Source organism: Entelurus aequoreus, linkage group LG15 (genome assembly GCF_033978785.1).
Source record: "Entelurus aequoreus isolate RoL-2023_Sb linkage group LG15, RoL_Eaeq_v1.1, whole genome shotgun sequence".
NCBI lineage: Eukaryota > Metazoa > Chordata > Actinopteri > Syngnathiformes > Syngnathidae > Entelurus > Entelurus aequoreus.
This window is the reverse complement of record NC_084745.1, coordinates 51283246-51304240: the sequence shown is the minus strand read 5'-3', so window position 1 is coordinate 51304240 and position 20995 is coordinate 51283246. Positions and strand designations below refer to the sequence as shown.

Here is a 20995-nt window from a genome sequence, read left to right as displayed (position 1 = left end):
CGTCACTCACATCAGATCTTTGAGGTGTGACTTGGAAACACGAAGAAGCAGAGTGCTGCTCTTCTACTTCCTGACTAGGATACCTTCTTGATGAGTCAGCACACTTGAGGTCTCATTTGGCTGATCCTCATCATGAGGACTCATGTCAAACGTGAGATATGCCACACTTTGTATTGCGTGTGCTCACAGGAGGCTCTTTTATTGTGAAGGAGTCAGCCCAAGTTGGGATTTTCAGGCTAAACTTGTAACAAAGGTCCACATCAGACCTCCATGTGAGTGACGCTTCACCACGGCTTTGTTTCTTGCGGCTCAAAGAAAAGATGTTTTACTTACGAGCTGGATCGTACTGGGCTGAAATGAAAGGGAAACAAGGTGAAATGGACTTTTTCCTCACGTGTTTCTATGTGAGAGTGTGCGCTCTGTCTCTGTGGATCTTTGAGTGTTTGGCTGGAAGGCAACTAAAACATGCAGCCCGGATGAAAGCATCAACTCACGGCCTGGACCGAGAAGAAGAAGAAGAAGAAGACGGAGGACATTGGTGTCCCTCACCTTGTCTGTTTCTGTGACGCCTGACCATGACCATGATGATGGCCGCCAGGACGGCCGCCACAGCGACGACCGCCGCCGTGGCAGCGAGGGCGACGCTCAAGTTGTCTGTGGAGAGCAAAAAAGCACAAGTGGAGTGACAAAGCATGAAGAGGAACCCTTCATGACTACTTTGCATGCAGACGTCAAGCGTTGTCATGGTGACATGGATCAATAATGGTGACAGGTGGACTTGTGATGGGAAACATCTCCAACTAAATGTGTCTTTCTCACCTTCATGGCTTGCGTTGCTCAGGATGCTTCTTCTCTCCAGCTTGGTGACCAGGTCCTCCTTGACGCCAGACAGCTGGAACACACATTCGTACTTGCCCTCCACCTCGGCCGTCACCTCCACTTTCAGCTCCACCGACATCTGGAAGGTTCCGTCGTGGTTGGGGAGCAGCTCTCCGTGCTCCACGTCCTCCAACATCTGCTCGCCGTCTTTCCTCCAAAACAGGTCGGCGAGGTCGGGGTAGAAACCTGTCGCCATGCAGGTGACTGGAGAGGATGGCGTCTTCTGGAGGAGGAACACCTCTGGAAGCTCTGCACAGGAAGTGATGTCACGTGTGAACAGAAGACAACGTGGGGAGAAGGTGTGGATGGAGGTAAAGATGGAGAGGAGGTATGGATGGAGGTAAAGATGGAGAGAAGGTGTGGGTGGAGGTAAAGATGGAGAGAAGGTGTGGATGGAGGTAAAGATGGAGAGAAGGTGTGGGTGGAGGTAAAGATGGAGAGAAGGTGTGGATGGAGGTAAAGATGGAGAGAAGGTGTGGATGGAGGTAAAGATAGAGAGAAGGTGTGGATGGAGGTAAAGATGGAGAGAAGGTGTGGATGGAGGTAAAGATGCAGAGAAGGTGTGGATGGAGGTAAAGATAGAGAAAAGGTGTGGATGGAGGTAAAGATGGAGAGAAGGTGTGGATGGAGGTAAAGATGGAGAGAAGGTGTGGATGGAGGTAAAGATGGAGGGAAGGTGTGGATGGAGGTAAAGATGGGGAGAAGGTGTGGATGGAGGTAAAGATGGAGAGAAGGTGTGGATGGAGGTAAAGATGGGGAGAAGGTGTGGATGGAGGTAAAGATGGAGAGAAGGTGTGGATGGAGGTAAAGATGGAGAGAAAGTGTGGATGGAGGTAAAGATGGAGAGAAGGGGTGGATGGAGGTAAAGATGGAGAGAAGGTGTGGATGGAGGTAAAGATGGAGAGGAGGTGAGAGAAAGAGAAAAGAGTAGAAAGAGACAGAGTGTAATATCAGTAATGTTCCTATAGGGGGAGTGCTAACATGTTAAAAGGTGAAAGTACAAGGTGTGCTTCTACCTGTTCTCATTAGGACCTTCTTCCCATTGTTCACATACTTCTTCAAGTAAGAAGGACATTCCTCAGTGAAATAATACTTTTCGTAGTCTAGTAGAAGTATGTTCTGGTCCCACTTGAGTTTGTCGGGGAAAGCTTGTGGTTTTGCTGCAGTCCATGTCCATGTCTTCATGTCCAACGATATGTAATCTTCTCCATCATAACCTTGCTGCTGCCAACCTGTAACCTCATCAGTCTCATCATTCCATTCACATCCTGACATCCTCTGGACAATGTGAACACCTGAGACACACAAAGTGTTGTAAAGCATTCACACACACACACACACACACACACACACACACACACACACACACACACACACACACACACACACACACACACACACACACACACACACACACACACACACACACACACACAGACAAACACACAAACACACACACACACACACAAACACACACATATACACAAACAAACACACACACACACACACACAAACACACACACACACACACACACAGACAAACACACAAACACACACACACACACACACACACACAGACAAACACACAAACACACACACACACACACAAACACACACACACACACACACACAAACACACACATATACACAGACAAACACACATACACACACACAAACTCACACACACACACACACACACAAACACACACACACACACACACACAAACACACACACACAGTATTAGTGTAGGTTATTATGGGATGGACAGAGACAAGGTATATCAGTGCAGTAATGTGTGTTTTACTACAGTATAACAAGAGTACATCAAATATATTTAAGTAGTAGAAAGTTCAACATAAACAAACCTCCAGTTTGGTTGAAACGCTTCTTACGAACTTCAAGGTTGTGTTTGGCACTAAACTCATTAACAACACTGATCTCTGTTACCATCTGCCAGTATTTTGGATCCTCTGCTGTGATTTTGTTCATCCAGTCCTGTTTGGATTCTGCTTTCCTGATGTTGCTGTCATAGTAACTAATCTCAACTCCATCAACATAACCAACACTCACATACTCTGGGAAGTTTGGAACTTGAGAGGATGCAGTGTGGAAATACTGCAGCGTGTGAATCACTGAAAGAAGAACACAACAACAAGATGACTTTTTATTATTTAGTTTCATGTTCAACAATCTTGCACTGTGAATATTTGAGCTCATTCAGTCTTCAGTGGGGTCTTAAAGTCAACATCAAACACTGCTAGATATCACAGTCAAGACTCACATGGTGTTCTATGACAAGTACAACACATGAATAATATATTTTATTATTGGACATCTGTTGACACTTTCAACATTTTGAAAATAAACATATCTTTTCTCCAATGGAGGCTGAATATGAACACAAGCTGTTCTGCCCATTTGATGTCGACTCTTACTGACACCTTGTGGCGGGATGATGTTACTACACTTGATTACTTTCTGACACTTCCGTGGTTGAAGATTTCAGGAAGTCAGTGTTCCTTCTTACAAGCCTTGGACAAATAAGTCTTTCAACAAGAAAAAACTGAAGCCAAAACAAATTACGGATTTCTCTGCTTCTGGAACTTTCTTGGAACACTTTGAATATTTTGTTGAATGATAAAGAAAAAGGGAAAACAATCAAATATGTTTAAAAAGAACCAGGTTTAAGTAATAAAAGGCTTGAATAATATAACAATAAATATAATTAATAAGTAATAGAAACTCTCAGAAGTCAAATAAGTGAAGGCACAAAGAGGATTGATGAATAATCATTTATAAAGTTATAAAAAGGACTTACCAGGCGTCACGCTGTGCATTTGCACGACCAGAAGAAAGAATAAAAACAAGTCCATGATGTCAGCACGAAACAAAAAGATGTTTGTCACTTTTAATGCCATTGACTGGCTGTGGCCAAAGTGCTGAACGTGGGGGAAAAGTGTGAGGCAGACGCTTCTGCTGGCACAATATCAAAGAAAGTGAAAGTGAAATTAGACACGGTGAAGCCAAACATTGACTGGATGCTTGTTTCTAAACGCAGCGACCGTCATGAAAGATAAAGATGGTTTCTTATGACAAATAAATCATTTTTATTATGTTTTGACTTTTATTTTGTGGTAGCTGTCAAAAGTGAACACACTTATCCACATAGGTGAGTAGTAACCAGTTACATTTACTTAGATAAGAAACACAACTTTTACTTTGCTATATAACATTGTTACATTTATTGATATCATAGTTATTTATCATCTATTTAATATTGCTTGTCAAGGCCCTTGCTGGGAATTGTGGTCCCTCTGAAAGAGTATCTTTGTGGGCCCCTCTACCCCATTCATTGCCACCTTCAATCTTTGTCTTTTTTACTCTTCTTGACAGTGCCTGGCGTCATGCACCCAATTTGTTTCATTTTCTTTCATGATGAACCACTTAACAAGTCAGAGTATTATTATGTAAATGCTGTATTATTATTCAATGACACATTTTACAAGAGCACATGAAACACATCATGATAAGGTAACTAAGGTCATTATTCAGTAATTATTAAGAACAACGTTTCTTACTGAGTAGAAGTTGAATGTGTCACAATACAATTCAATGCAGCCTCTAATGGGCGCACATGTTTGTCCGACAGTGATATGTGTGTAACACACATGCACAGTCACATCCTTGCTCTACAATCAACTGGCGACTGTTTTTTGTAATGAACTAGTGACTTGTCCAGAGTGTAGCACAGCCAGGTGACAGCTAACGTAGGCTCCAGAGTCCAGCCTGCGCCCTGTCAAAGCTCATTTGACACACATTATTGTATGAACAAGTATGTGTAGAAGTGGCTGGTTGCATCAGCTCTGCTATTTAATGTCTTTAATGTCCTTTGTGGTCTTTGATGTTTCCCTCTTACACACATGTTTATGGGTGCTATGGCTATGAGTTTTTTTCCCTTGTCCTCAGTCTGGACCCCCTCTCTAGGGGCCCAGGTTTACACTGAATTTTTTTTTCTCACCCCCCAGTGTTTACCTGTTTCTCACCTTTTTTTTAAGGGGCGCCGGAAGTTGGCAGACCCATCAGTGATCCTGTTCTGTCTTCCTTGTAATGTTTGTCTGATCTTGAATGGGATTGTGCTGAAAATCTGTATTTCCCCTCTGGGATTATTCAAGTATTTCTGATTGTGATTCTGTATGTGGTATGTCTGGGTGGGTGTCCTACTGTGTAGAACAGGGGTCTCAAACTCAATTTGCCTGGGGGCCACTGGATGCAGAGTCTGGGTGAGGCTGGGCCGCAAGAAAAGATTTCTTAAAAAAAATATTTTTAAATGTCTTTATTTTTATTTTCAACACAAAATAAAATCAAAATGTAAATGAACAAAATGATAATTAAGTAAATAAATCAGTCATAAGTAATAACAAGAGAGGAGAAGTCTAGCAAAACTCCTAGCCATTATGGACAACACCTCCCACCCGCTACACTCGGCCTTGCGGGGAGAATGAGCACGTTCGGTGGAAGGCTCAGACTCCCAAAATGCAACACGGAACGACACAGGAGGTCCTTCATACCGACAGCCATCAGACTCTATAATGCATATGTTCCTTGACTGCACTTAAATTTACAGTATATGTAGTATATGTAGAATATATTTATATTATTTATATTTTATATATATAATATATATATAATATTATTTATTGTTATTCTTGTCTATTGTGAGCGAACTGTGGTGCTGAATTTCCCCCAGGGATCAGTAAAGTACTTTGTATTCTATTCTATTCTATTCTATTCTAACAATAATAATTTGATTTCTCCAGTCAGCAACAATGTACACACATACACATAATGTGCAACCCGGTTCACTCTCTCATCTCCCTGGTATTTTGCATACTCCTCAGCATGTCTAGTTATATAATGACGTTTTAAATGGTATTTCTTGTGCACCGCAACTTTCTCTGTGCAAATAAGACACGTCGGGGTGCCCCTGTGCTCAACAATGAAATATTGCATCTCCCACTTTTCCTGGAATTGTCTCTGCTCATCACTAACCTTTCTCTTCACTGCACGCTTTGAAAAAGACATGTTTGGGGTTGTGGAATATATTTGTATTTAACCGACGCACAAAGGATGATGTTATTTCCGCAATGTGTGTCGTTCCAGTGACAGAGAGCGAGAGAGAGCGAGAGAGGGAGGGAGGGAGAGCGCGTGTGGGTCTCGTGGAAAAGCAGCAAAACGTTTCTCTGCTTGCATCACGCAAGTGACGTCAATGTTCGGCTCTCGAGAGCCATATACCACACCATGATTGGTAGATTCCTTGTAGCCCGGAAGAGTTAGGGCTACAATGAATTCTGGGTATTTGTTCTGTTGTGTATATGTTGTGTTACGTGTGGATGTTCTCCCAAAATGTGTTTGTCATTCTTGTTTGGTGTGGGTTCACATTGTGGCGCATATTTGTAACATTGATCAAGTTTTTTTATACGGCCACCCTCAGTGTGACATGTATGGCTGTTGACTAAGTATGCGTTGCAGTCGCTTACGTGTGTCTGTTGCAGCCTCATATAACATGTGACTGTGCAGGCACATTGTTAGTATGTAGAAAAAGTGGACACTAAACCTCGTGCCCTCAACATTATTGTCCTCAGTATTGTTGACTCAATATTGTTGTCCTCAGTATTGTTGAAGGGTGAAAATCGGGAGGGTTGGCAAGAATACTTCAGCTCTGCACACAGCGCTGTCAAGCGCCATTCATATAAAACTCGCGGGTTGCACTAGTGATGGAATCGGCAGTTCTTTTGACTGTACTGAATCACTAGAATCAGTTCCTTAAATTGAGTCGTTCAAAAATTTTGTTCACCAAACCCCCCCAAAAAATAGCGAGTCCTGATTCTGAATGAGTGACTGAGTGCAGCGCGAACCTGAATCACGTTCGCGAACGACACAACACTACCGCCCCTCCCCCTCGCGTCGCTGCTGCTCAGCCTTGCCTTGCCTGCACTGACTTTCTTTCTGTCTCCTCTACTCTCATAACTTTATGTGTTGAGATAATGGGGACGGGGCGCGTGTGGTGTGTTTGTTTTCATGTGGCTTGAGTCAACGTTAGCCGTTAGCTTGGAGAATGAATGGAGAACGGATGCCAATGGCATGAAACATATCCCGCGACGGGAGGAGAATCACTCGCGGCATTGGGCCAAGCAGAGCAGAGAGCGAGAGCGTTGTCGTTCACTGAGTGATTCATGTCGTTAATCCGCGGTGAACGAATCGTTCGCTCAGTCCCTCCCCCGCCCCCATGATGAGTAGCTGGCTGCGTCGTTCGCCGACGTCGAGGGTTCAGTGAGTCACATGGTCGCGGCGGAGCTCAACTGAACTGAGAAAGGAACAAATCAGTTCATGAAGTGATTCGGTTCAGTACGTTCACTCAAAAGATTCGTTCGTTCAAACAATAACGTCTCGCGGGCCGCAATTGGCTCGCTGGCCGCATGTTTGAGACCCCTGGTGTAGAATGTGAGACATGTAACCCTTTCAGAGATCACATTTTGTTCCCTTCAAACATTCACATTTTTCACAATGAGATGTGTGCTGTTGCACAAGCATGGGATAAAGTGTGTCACTTTTTGTCTGTAAAATACATCATTGCTGAGTTTTATTTATTAGCATGTATGTAATCTAGGAACAGCATTTCATAATTAATCTCCAAAACCCCAAACCAGTGAAGTTGTCACGTTGTGTAATTCCTAAATAAAAACAGAATACAATAATTTGCAAATCCTGTTCAACTTATATTCAATTGAATAGACTGCAAAGACAAGATATTTCATGTTCACACTGAGAAGCTATTTTTTTTCCACCAAATATTTATAAACTTAGAATTTAATGGCAGCAACACATTGCAAAACAGTTGTCACAGGGGCATTTTTACCACTGTGTTACATGGCCTTTCCTTTTAACAACACTCAGTAAACGTTTGGGAACTGAGGAGACACATTTTTGAAGCTTCTCAGGTGGAATTATTTCCCATTCTTGCTTGATGTACAGCTTAAGTTGTTCAACAGTCCGTTGTGCTATTTTAGGCTTCATAATGCACCACACATTTTCAATGGGAGACAGGTCTGGACTACAGGCAGGCCAGTCTAGTACCCGCACTCTTTTACTATGAAACCACGCTGTTGTAACACGTGGCTTGGCATTGTCTTGCTGAAATAAGCAGGGGCGTCCATTATAATGTTGCTTGGATGGCAACATGTGTTGCTCCAAAACCTGTATGTACCTTTCAGCATTAATGGTGGCTTCACAGATGTGTAAGTTACCCATGCCTTGGGCACTAATACACCCCCATACCATCACACATGCTGGCTTTTCAACTTTGCACCTAGAACAATTCGAATGGTTCTTTTCCTCTTTGTTCCGGAGGACACGACGTCCACAGTTTCCAAAAACAATTTGAAGTGTGGACTCGTCAGACCACAGAACACTTTTCCACTTTGCATCAGTCCATTTTAGATGAGCTCGGGCCCAGCGAAGCTGGTGGCGTTTCTGGGTGTTGTTGATAAATGGCTTTTGCTTTGCATTATAGAGTTTTAACTTGCACTTACAGATGTAGCGACCAACTGTAGTTACTGACAGTGGTTTTCTGAAATGTTCCTGAGCCCATGTGGTGATATCCTTTACACACTGATGTGGCTTTTTGATGCAGTACCACCTGAGGGATCGAAGGTCACAGGGATTCAATGTTGGTTTTCGGCCTTGCTGCTTACGTGCAGTGATTTCCCCAGATTCTCTGAGTCTTTTGATGATATTACAGACCGTAGATGGTGAAATCCCTAAATTCCTTGCAATAGCTGGTTGAGAAATGTTGTTCTTAAACAATTTGCTCACACATTTGTTGACAAAGTGGTGACCCTCGCCCCGTCCTTGTTTGTGAATGACTGAACATTTCATGGAAGCTGCTTTTATACCCAATCATGGCACCCACCTGTTCCCAATTAGCCTGTTCACCTGTGGAATGTTCCAAATGAGTCTTTGATGAGCATTCCTCAACTTTCTCACTCTTTTTTGCCACCTGTGCCAGCTTTTTTGAAATTCTAAATGAGCTAATATTTGCCAAAAATAAAGTTTTCCAGTTTGAACGTTTAGTATTTTGTCTTTGCAGTTCAATTGAATATAAGTTGAAAAGGATTTGTTGTATTCTCTTTATATTTACCATTCACACAACGAGACAACTTCACTGCTTTTGGGGTTTGTGTATTGAAAAAAAAGAACATTAAAAAATAATAAAGTCCACAAAAATGCATCAATCTAATGTGTTTTGATTAGCCCCTTAAGTGGTTTAGCAGCTATAAAATGATGTTGCTTAAAAGAGGATATGTGTAAAATGTGTGTGTGTGGAGCACAAGCACTGATCCTGCAGCCGTGTGTGGAAGTGTCAGTGTGCACACTTACTAAATAAAAGCTAAATAGTGCTGGCATCCTGGAGAAGAGGATTGTACTTTGTCACACCTGTGCAACTTGGGCGTGCCACCTGAAGACTAAGCTCCTGCTGGTAGCTCTTAACCACAATAAGGTGACAATCTCAAATATAAAAGTCAAATCAATTCAATAAAGTATCCTTGATCCACATTTTTCAAGCCATTTATCTTAACTTGATGGCCTAATTCTTCAACTGAATGTTCACCTTTAGTAGGACTTCACACACAATAGTCAATATTTACAAAAGTGAAAAGTACAGTCCACTTATGAACAAAACAAAAACATTCTTCTCAAACTAGTTTATCAACAAGTCAGCTGCATCATGCCTCAAAGTTTCCGCATTCTCCACTTATTCACACACAGAGAAACTTAACAGCACTGCCTACACTCTAGACATAGTCATCTTTTTTTGCAGCTTGTCTTTTTTTAAAAATACAAAAATGAGGGGTATTTTATTTGAACTAAACAAAATTATCTGCCAATAGAACAATACAATTTGGCTTGTCAAGACTTTCAAAAACAAGTAAAATTAGCTAACCTCAATGTACCCAAAAATAGCTTAAAATAAGTATATTCTCACTAATAACAAGTGCACTTTTCTTGGTAGAAAAAAAAGAGACCTTTTTGCTCAATATGTTGAAAAATATTCTTAAATGAAGTAAATGCTAGTGCCATTATCTTGACATAATGATATGCGCTCGGCATTACATTTCTTGAAACCAGCAAACTTATACTAAAAACTAGTTTATTGTTCTTAATGGAAAGGCAACAAGGCAAGCGCTTGTTACTCTCGGGGTCTCCTAGCCGCTCAGGCAAATCATATGGTCTAAAAATGCATTTTTCCATCCACAACATGACATCATCGCGCCAAGTGCGTGCTCTTTCAGTCAATTAGTGCGCATATATACAGCCCGGCCCCCGGCCAAAATGTTTTTAATTGTCATTTTGAAGAATTTATCTGAATGTGCATGAACTATTTCTGTTCAAAATTGTTAGAAATGTGAAATGTTTAAATATTAACTGTCAGTTTACTGTACTGTGCCAACTGTACTACTATATGAGTACGTGTTTTCTATTGTTTCATTGAAAATAAAACAGCAAAGTCCATTTGGCTGTCATCTGTTTTAATTATGAGACACAATTGTGTCAAAGTCGTGATTTTTTATTTCATGCTTGAAATAAGAAATTATTACTTTAAAAAAGTAGTTTTATACTTGTGAGTGTTGATGACACAGCTTTGCAACACTTGATATTCTAGTTTCAAGCATGTTTTACTCAATACAGGTCATCAAATCTCAGCAACAAGCTGTAATATCTTACTGAGATCATTTAGGAGCAAAACACTTCAAACAAGTAAAACACTCTAACATAAAATCTGCTTAGTGAGAGGAATTATCTTATCAGTAAAAATAAGCAAATATCACCCTTATTTGAGATATTTCATCTTATTTAGATTTCAGTTTTTGCAGTGCACCCCCTGGTGGCGCTATTGCTGAAAAGTGGCAGCAGTCAACTGACAAGAAGTCTTCTACAAGCGCCCCTTGTGGCCACATCAGGTAAATGCCTGCGTGGCTTTTCTGGGAAATCACCTGACCTGACAAGCACAACAGGTGTGACAAGTTTGCCGCCAAACTTCCTCATCGGCTGTTTTTCTACTGCTCACCAACTTATTCATTGAATCAAAGAAAAGAATAGAATAGAATGGACTTTATTGTCATTATATTTGCATATAACGAGAAGAAGGACTCCAACTTAAGGTGCGGTAGTGGGAACAAATAGGGGATAGTGTTTCAGGGCTGTGAAGTCATCAGAAAGCACTTCTCACTAACTCTTACAACATTAACCCAATTTGGAAATGGCTCTGTAGTTATTTATATTTGTGGATTCACCTCCTTTTAACAGGGGAAGAAGAAAGGCCCATTTTCTGATTTTTGGAAGGCTTTTACTTGTAAGACTCAGGTTAAAAGGCATAAAAAGTGTAAAAGAAAAAGGCAATTAGAATGATACATTATGCCCCATATAGAGCTCATACCAATGATCTGTTCATAATGACTCATTTTCTTCTACTACATGATATAATCCAATACAGGAGCCTTCAAGTTATGTTTATGGCCACACAAAGGGCTCCACCTGCAAATATACAGAGTCTGTTTTCACTCAGAGATGGTCCACAATTCTGAAATTCAAACATAACATAGTCAATTCCACATTCAAGGCTCAAACGTGATGTATAGCGGGGGTGAAACTGTGGGACAATGTGAGCGGAGAAATTCATCTGTCTTCTAGCCTAAGAGTGTTCAACCTTGCGGTAAAAAATGTGTTGTTGGGAAAAACTATCAAAAACATGACTAGTTGTTTGGACTATCTCAACTGTGGGACACAGGTGCAAAAGAAGTCACCGTGGAATAAGGGACATAACACACCAGACAAGGCTTCAGAAGACGAAAGATACCCAGGCAAGATGGAGCTAATCTCATGCTCACTCAATGCTATTATATCCATATTGGTGTATGTATACTGACTTGTCATTATCAGATGTTATACTTGTTCTGAAATTGTCATGTATCCATCAAATCTGCTGTTGAAACTTGGACTATATAACCAACATATATAAGCAACATATATAACCAACATATATAACCAACATATATGTTGATTGTAAATTAGGGGCGGGACATGGATAAGCATTCCTGCTTTTTTCCCGTATCCCTTTTGGGTGGGTGCCGTTGCATGTCTGTCAAACTACAAAGAGTGATGAAGTGTTGCTATATATGTCTGTCTGACGGAATAAATACATTCATTCATTCATTGGAAAATACATGAGAGAGGCTCAGCAACAAAATGTGCAGCCAATCTGAAGAGAAAAGGTAGAATTTGGTCAGGTCCTGCTGCTTTACTTGTGTCCAGGCTCTTTAGTGCACCGTGTACCTCAGAGACTGACACTGGAAATTGTCATTAGTAAACCTTACTCCAAATCATTGCAAACGCAATTTGAGTAACAAATAATAACAATTAAAGGTATTTTTCTTTGTAAAGGTTTCATTAATGATTAAGAGTAAAGTTCACGCCAAGTCTTTAATGAAGCCTCGCCAATTGTCACCTGATTAATGAAAGGTGTAATACCTATGATAGTACTGTACAATGTATATTGTTTATTTGCACATTTCTGCTTGAGTAACAAAAGGAGTTATTAGAACATTTAGTGTTTTGCAATGGACAATGCAATGTATACAATGTATGAAAATGTATGTTGTCCTACATCTGTGCTTTTCCATCTTTACACAAGCTCAACACGTTGAAGCTTCCAAGTAGCATGTTCTAAGACCTCACTAATGATCAAAGCAGCTCCATGCAAATGTTTTGGATGACCTCAAAAGTGTAGCTGAGGTTCAGGGCACGCATAAGTCCAAACAGCATAACAACAGCCAACACTGTAAAAACTCTTTCAGTGGTATTGTCCAATATACTTTATTGTTAAAAGTATATTTATTCCAATAAATCAATGTATTTTTATTTTTATAGTTTTTGAGTTATCTGTAAGTAAAAAGTGTGAATATTTTCGTAACTTACTTTTTTATGTGATAAAATTTATTTTATTGGACTTCCAACATAAATTGATTTAGCAAAACTCAGTTGAAAGGTTTATATCAGACCTAAAACGTCAGGCCCCGCCCACCTGCATGCAGCTGTGGAAGAACAAGCCCAGACACGTCTCTTCACGGAGCCCAAGGAAACACTTTACCGGACTCATGTAAGTAACAATTTATATTGTTAAAAGTCAGTATTTGCCAGGATTGAAATGTATACATTTTCAAAAGCATGGCTCAGCGTTATATTTAGTTTGCTACTTTTCCCGCCGACCGCCATTTCGAATGTGCCCTTACCTCCAACAGCTCATTAACTTCAACCAAACATTGTTTATAGCTGTGCAGTTTATAATTAGCGTTTTCTTTGCGTGGTAGTTTAATATTTTATTCTTCAGTTTATATGCAGCCACATTAAAGCTGCTTCACTAGCTTGCATTAAAAGTTGCTAGCAGCTAGCTAGGTATACTTGCCAACCTTGAGACCTCCAATATTCGGAGGTGGGGGTTAGGGGGGCGGGGGGCGTGGTTATTTACCGCTAGAATTCACCAACTCGAGTATTTCATATATATATATACAGTGCCCTCCAAAAGTATTGGAACAGTGAGTCCAATTTGTTTATTTTTGTTGTAGACTGAAAACATTTGGGTTTGACATCAAAAGATGAAAATGGGACAAGAGATCAACATTTCAGCTTTTATTTCCAGGTATCTGGATCTGATACACAACTTAGAAGATAGCACATTTTGTTTGAAACTACCCATTTTTCATCAGAGCAAAAGTATTGGAACATGTGACTGACAGGTGTGTTTTGTTGCCCAGATGTCTCCCAATTACATTGATTATTCAAACAATAAATAGCACTGAATGTCTGAGCTCAGTTTCACATTGGGTAGGATAGGTTTTGCCTATGCAGACTGCATTTAGAGGTAGAACCAACATGAAAACCAGAGAGCTGTCTATGGGTGAAAAAGAAGCAATTGTGAATCTGAGAGAAGATGAACAATCAATCAGAGCAATTGCACAAACATTGGCCATAGCCAGTACAACCATTTGGAATGTCCTGAAGAAGAAAAAAACCACTGGTGTACTAAGCAACAGACGTCGAACAGGTAGACCAAGGAAAACATCAGCAGTTGATGACAGAGACATTGTGAGAGCTATAAAGAAAGACCCTAAAACAACCGTTCGTGACATCAGCAACAACCTCCGGAGGGCAGGAGTGAAGGTATCCCAATCTACTGTTCGCAGAAGACTTCATGAACAGAAGTACAGAGGCTACACCAGAAGATGCAAACCACTCATGAGTAAGAAGAATATGAAGGCCAGGCTGGAATTTGCCAAAAGGTACAGAGATGAGCCTCAAAAATTCTGGGAAAAAGTTTTATGGACTGATGAGACAAAGATTGACTTCTTCCAAAGTGATGGAAAGACGAAAGTTTAGAGAAAGAAAGGATCTGCTCATGATCCCAAACATACAAGCTCATCTGTGAAACATAATGTCATGGCTTGGGCTTGCATGGCTTCTTCTGGGACGTCATCTTCATTGATGATGTAACACATGATGGCAGCAGCAACATGAACTCAGAAGTCTACAGAAACATTTGGTCTGCTAATTTAAAGAAAGATGCAACCAAACTGATTGGGAGATCCTTTGTCATGCAGCAAGATAACGACCCAAAACACACTGCCAAAACAACAAAGGAGTTCATCGTGGGCAAGAAGTGGAAGGTTTTGGACTGACCAAGTCAGTCTCCAGACTTAAACCCAATAGAGCATGCATTTTACCTGCTGAAGAGGAGACTGGAGGGAGTAAACCCCCAAAACAAAAAACAACTGAAAGAGGCTGAGGTGAAAGCATGGAAAAGCATCACAAAAGAAGAATGCAACAGTTTGGTGATGTCAATGTCTCACAGGCTTGATGCACTTATTGAAAGCAAAGGATTTGCAACTAAATATTAAGTCTTATTCACTTTAATCTATTTTAAGTTTATATGTTCCAATACTTTTGCTCACCTAAAAATGTTGTGTTCCATTACAATTAATGCTATCTTCTAAGTTGTGTATCAGATCCAGATGTAAATACCTGGAAATAAAAGCTGAAATGTTGATCTCTTGTCTCATATTCATCTTTTGATGTTAAACCCAAATATTTTTAGTCTACAACAAAAATAAAGGAATTGGCCTCACTGTTCCAATACTTTTGGAGGGCACTGTATGTATATGTATATATATATATATATATATATATATATATATATATATATATATATATATATATATATATATATATATATATATATATATATATATATATATATGAAATAGTTGACTTTCAGTGAATTCTAGCTATATATATATATATTTATTTTATTTACATAAAATAAATATTTGAATTATCTATCCATTAGATGGCAGTATTGTCCTGTTTAACTTCTCCGTTCATGACTGAGAAATCATTTCGGCCACCGTGTTCAATGGAGAAGTCTGTTCTACATATTTACAGGCAACATACACCTTCCCCTTCGAACTGTCCTGGATGAACTGAAATTCTTGTTTCCATTCGTTTTGGAACTTGCAAGCGTATTTATATTGTGGGAAAGCGGATGTGAGAATAGGCTGTCCCCACTCAGTCTCAGGTCCGCATTGAGCTGGAGGGGGCGTGGCCTCCAGCTCCGGCTGAATACCGGGAGTTTGTCGGGAGAAAATCTCTGCCGGGAGGTTGTCGGGAGAGGCGCTGAATAACGGGATTCTCCCGCTAAAAACGGGAGGGTTGGCAAGTATGAGCTAGGTACACTTGACAGAGCTATCTGAAGCCCCCTCAGACCTGTTGTCCATGCACACTCTTAGGCAAAACGCTACTCTTGTAAGAATAACACTCATTGTGTAAGTCTCAATCTCAACATTCCACCCCCCCCAAAAAAATGTCACCAGTAGTCACCATTTAAAGGGTCATTTTTCAAAATTTCTTCCGTGGGGGCATGTCCCCGGACCACCCTACTGTTGCTAGGTTACCAACTTAGACCACCGCGGCTACAAAAAAATCCAGAGGAAACACTGCAATTGAGTATATTAGGGTGTAAAAAAAAACGATATAAAGGGCTCTCATTAGGCTTATATATCCATGAGGTTAGACATGAACCATAACTTGTCTTTTTTTTCTCTCTCTCTACAATGACAGATGGGATGGCCCTGTAAGTTGTGCAGCACTGTAGTACCAACCAAGAGTGATTTTTTAAAGCATTACAGACTGCACCATGGGACCTTTGGACACAGCCATGCCTTCCCTTGCTTTCATATACGTTGCCCATGCATGCTCTTTTAAATGCTGGAGTTCCCTTCACTCTCATCTGTCAAGATACCACCCAGAAGTCAAATTCCTCAACTCACCTCAAGTAAGTCCTTCATTCACCTGCCCTCTGTGTAAAAGGACTGTGCCAGGAGCATCAATGATATGATGGCCAGAACGTATACAGTTGGAGAAGACAGGAAGTTGTTGCCAAGTCTCCTGCTGGGGTGGCAGAATTTAAGGAAAGATGGCCTGCCCTCTTCGAACCATTCCAGGTAAATGATTTGTCATTCTATTTTTCCTGACCAAGTTTCCATTGTGACTTGGACATGACATACTAGACTCACTTTTTGCCTGAAAATGTATACTAAAACCCTTAATATCAGTAACGGTCAACATTTGCTGTCTTACAGATTAATGAAGAGTTGCGAAGGTGCACTGCTGTTCCACTGGAATCAACATTTATGTCCCAGCTGGACAGGTACACTCCGAAACTCCTGGAGCTCTTCAGTGCAAAAGGAGGAGTGACTGGTCAGCGCATCAAGAACTTGTTGATGGAACTGATACAGGTGGGTTAAAAGTGGTTTAAAAGTTTAAAACTGAATCTGTAATCATGCTCTAATAACGATATCACAGATTTGGAGTAAAATTGCCAACAAAATTCATTTATTTATTATTCTTCTATTAACTCTAGGACCCAAGTGCCTCTGCAGTGATGAAAAGAGATGTGACTCTGAGATGCCTCATAGAGTACACGGGAGAGAGTGGACAGGAGCTAATCTCTGACTACTGTGTAAGTATTGTTTAAAAGCAGCTTTGGATCAGTCTGATGTACAAGCTTGGTGGTTCTATTCAGGTTTTTTATATGCCAATAAAAAGCATGTGGCTGGAAATGCATCTATTGTACCAAGTTTAATGTACAAGATCTCAAATTAGAATTCAAAAGTTTTCAAAATGGTCTTCACAAAAGTAATCATTATCTGGATTAAATCACACAAGTTATATTAAATATAAAATTACATGTTTGTTTTTTTAAATTACTGTTTTTGTATCTGAAAGGGAACTGCAGAGACCACTGTTCATGAGGACCTGGAAATGAAGAATATGAGCATCTACATCTGTCGTGAGCCAAATGCAGTAGGAATCATCATTGAGGGAGTACCAGTCCTTACTCATCTTGGAAACCTGGCCAAAGCATGCTGCCTACTTCTGGGGTTGACGTATGCACTTAATCTGGAGTATCCATCCAAACTTTCCAAAACATTTGAGGTGTTTCAAAGACTTTTTGTGGGACTCGACACCAGGGATGATACTCGAAACCGGTTTTCCCGGTTGTTTGATAAGAAAAGAACCGAGTCCTCGGACTCCAATCCCTTTTTGAGAACCGGTACCGGTTATCGAGACCACTATAGTAAAGGAAAAGAGTTGATTCTTTATTCGAATCCCGTCCCGACCAGAAATGCTCCGTGGGACATCACAAGAAATGACGTCACGTAGCTCAGTCATTAGGAGCAGATAGCGAAAGCAGGAAAACAATGGACGGGAAAAAGCGCTCCAAGGTGTAATAAAGTTCAAAACAAAAGCTATAATCCATCGAATAACTTTACTGAGAGATTTTAGCAGGGTAAAACACATGACGAACACTTTTACAACCAACCGGAAACATAGCAACCAGGCTAGCAACGCACCTCCTTTACGGCAGCTGTCGCAACGTTCTTAAAACAACCGCAGCACATACATATATATACAACATATCTCCCTTTTTTAACTTTTGTTTTTCTTTCCTTGTAAACTAAACAAAATCACACTGTAGATGTGTTGTCTGTCTAATTATAAATAATGCAGACGAGCCGTGTTGGCTGAGTTCTTGACGTTTACTTTCACAGCGTGGCAACATGCAACACTTTTCGGGGCTACCGCGCATGCTCGTAACTCCCGTTGCATGCTGGGTAGTGTAGTTGTTATATTCTCTAGCTCATAACATTTTTCCCCCTATAAAGAAATAATGTTAACTCAATAGAGTGTATTTCTTTTTTTAGCTTTAACTTTTCATTTTTTAGCATTGTAACCACATTTGCAAACAACTTTTCTCTTCATAGAATTGTCTTTCAATAAAGAAATAAAGTGCAAAAATGTCAAAGCATCATAACAAACGGTTATGTCAAATAGCAGCAGAAGTGCACTTTTTGGAGAGCTGTATTTTCAGTTTTGTGCCCAAGGGACTGATTTTATTTAACACTATATTATTATTTATACACCTATAGTGATCACAGAGACAGGTTGTTTTTGTGTTACTGTATATATTTGTTTTCTGAAAAATCCCACTTAATATACTTTGGGTAACAACAGTCAATATTTATTTATTTTATTTTATTTTTTTAGGTGGGTAACAGTCAATATTTATTTATTTATTAGATTTAAATTTTTTATTATACAATAAAAGTGAGCTTTTGTTAAACCAAATATTGTGTGGTTTTTTCCATATACAACAACCTATCTGGACTCGATAAGAGAATCGATAAGGAATCGGTTCGATAAGAGGATTCGATAATAGGCTCGAACTCGATAATTCCTTATCAAACATCATCCCTACTCGACACACTGCGCCCAAAACCAACCCCCAAATTCATGACTCTCAAAAACAAGCTTCTAGCTTAGGCAGTGAGCCATGACTGTCAGCTTGCACTTTTGAACAGCTATTTTCTTGTGTCTGTTTAAAATCATTATACATTGTTCATTGAGTGGAATTCTTCAGAATGTTGTAACGGTTTGTCCTGTTCAGGTTTTATACAAAGCTACAGGTCATCGTTTCTGGTGTGTGTAAATTAAGTTTTTTTAAATGTTTTATACACACTAAATTGCCCCACTGTGAAGCTCCAGCTGGTCAGAAGGAGGGATCTGTGAGTTGTTTCAGTTAAAATGTTTCAAAATATACACACTGAAAGACACTATGGTGAAGGTGTTCTGCTTGTGAATTGTTACAGAAGTACAGATAATCTTAATGTTAAATTGTTTTAGCAAGAAACTGTACTGTGAATGTTCAAAGTAAAACTTGAGATGCTGAGGTCATGCATTCTTTTATGCACTAAATAAGTGAAGTGAATTACATTTATATAGCGCTTTTTCTCAAGTGACTCAAAGCGCTTTACATAGTGAAAGCCAATATCTAAGTTACATTTTAAACCAGTGTGGGTGGCACTGGGAGCAGGTGGGTAAAGTGTCTTGCCCAAGGACACAACGGCAGTGACTGGGATGGCGGAAGCGGGGATCGAACCTGCAACCCTCAAGTTGCTGGCACGGCCGCTCTACCGACCGAGCTATACCATATACTGATGTTCTTGACTGTTAATACTCTCCAGCTTATTGACACGGTTTGGATATGGCTTGTGAAAATGTTTTAATAATATGTATACGGTTAAAAAAAGAAAACTACTGTGAAGGTGTTCTATACAGCACTTTAAAAAGTTGAGGTCATGCATTCTATGCACTAAATATGGATGTTGACTGTTCATACTGTCCAGCTCATTGCCACTGTTTTTATATGGTAATGATTTAATAAAGGTTGGAATTTGATTTGTCTTGATTTTTTTATTATTATTCTAAGTAATTATTTTAAGCAGTTTCCATTTTCAAAACAAAGAAAGGGTAAGTTGGTCAAAATTAATAAAATTGAGTACAATTATTTTTTCATTTAAATGTTACTTATTTTAATTAAGTCTTGTGTGTTTATTATGCTGATGTTTTTTTTACATTGATTTTACTCAATTTGTTGGCTTTTTCTGTAAACGCAACTTAATCTTTTTGCATAAATCGAAATGCATATTATTAAGTTCTACTTACTCAAAATACCAATTAGTTGACTAAACTAACAAAAATTGCTTGGAAAATGTTGCCTTATTTTTATTGAGTTAGATCTAGGCAACAGTTTTTACAGTGAACGACAATTCTGTCTCTCAACAGTCTTTCTCTGACTTGTTTGTCTTCTATGCCACATACAATCTGGTACCTTATCATAGAGTCCTTCAGTGTAGCAAAGTAGCAGTGTAGCAGTCCCATAGCCGCCATGTACAGTTGGAACTGCTGCTTGAAGGTGCGCCAATTGCTGTCGACATTTCCACTCAGCTTCAGCTTTTCAGGTGGCTTCAAATCCATGTCGCTTTCCACAATACACCACTTCACTCTTCATTTACTCCTGGTACCATGTTATGTTGTGTTATTGTTTTAAATAACACATCGTTGGATGACTTGTAGAAGTGTCTTTTAATCACGATCACATATCACCAACGCTACTTCAACACTCGTGCATACAAGGTGTGTTCCTCTCTAAAGAGTCCTACCTGACACATACTATATATTGGTTCCTAGTCATTTGTAGACTCTTACTACCACCATGTGGCCAAACACTATCATTACACCCGGGTCATGGCTTTGACAGCCGTGCTCTACATCAGTGGTCCCCAACCACCGGTCCGTGGATCGATGGGTACCGGGCCGCACAAGAAATTAAAAAAATAAAATAAAAACATTTTTAGAAAATGTATTTTTATTTTTTTATTAAATCAACATAAAAAACACAAGATACACTTACAATTAGTGCACCAACCCAAAAAGAACTCCCTCCCCCATTTACACTCATTCACACAAAAGGGTTGTTTCTTTCTGTTATTAATATTCTGGTTCCTACATTATATATCAATATATATCAATACAGTCTGCAGGGATACAGTCCGTAAGCACACATAATTGTATTTTTTTATGACAAAAAAATAAAAAATCAAG

At 39.8% G+C, this 20995-nt stretch overlaps 2 protein-coding genes across 2 annotated transcripts; one reads left to right on the top strand and one right to left on the bottom strand.

Moving 5' to 3' along the window:
• Nucleotides 1-325: 325 nt before the first annotated feature.
• On the bottom strand, nucleotides 326-20523 carry LOC133630331 (major histocompatibility complex class I-related gene protein-like). The gene is made up of 7 exons (XM_062021892.1): nucleotides 20223-20523; nucleotides 3699-3856; nucleotides 2746-3012; nucleotides 1896-2174; nucleotides 718-1128; nucleotides 550-654; nucleotides 326-351 (listed from the first exon to the last, which is right to left on the bottom strand). Exons 1-7 carry the CDS (start codon nucleotides 20366-20368, stop codon nucleotides 326-328), a joined length of 1392 nt encoding a protein of 463 aa, XP_061877876.1. The 5' UTR covers nucleotides 20369-20523.
• LOC133630500 (uncharacterized) lies at nucleotides 13047-19771 on the top strand. The gene is made up of 6 exons (XM_062022113.1): nucleotides 13047-13094; nucleotides 16358-16407; nucleotides 16443-16491; nucleotides 16630-16785; nucleotides 16911-17009; nucleotides 17276-19771. Exons 2-6 carry the CDS (start codon nucleotides 16382-16384, stop codon nucleotides 17711-17713), a joined length of 768 nt encoding a protein of 255 aa, XP_061878097.1. The 5' UTR covers nucleotides 13047-13094; nucleotides 16358-16381; the 3' UTR covers nucleotides 17714-19771.
• Nucleotides 20524-20995: the final 472 nt, after the last annotated feature.

Coding starts and splice junctions, on each gene's coding strand:
- LOC133630331 (XM_062021892.1), bottom strand. CDS start 20,368: ATGGATTTGAAGCCACCTGAAAAGCTGAAGCTGAGTGGAAATGTCGAC. Junction 2,175..2,745: donor GCGTTTCAACCAAACTGGAG/GTTTGTTTATGT, acceptor TGTGTGTCTCAG/GTGTTCACATTGTCCAGAGG. Junction 1,129..1,895: donor GAAGGTCCTAATGAGAACAG/GTAGAAGCACAC, acceptor CTTCCTGTGCAG/AGCTTCCAGAGGTGTTCCTC.
- LOC133630500 (XM_062022113.1), top strand. CDS start 16,382: ATGATGGCCAGAACGTATACAGTTGG. Junction 16,492..16,629: donor CCCTCTTCGAACCATTCCAG/GTAAATGATTTG, acceptor GCTGTCTTACAG/ATTAATGAAGAGTTGCGAAG. Junction 17,010..17,275: donor AGCTAATCTCTGACTACTGT/GTAAGTATTGTT, acceptor TGTATCTGAAAG/GGAACTGCAGAGACCACTGT.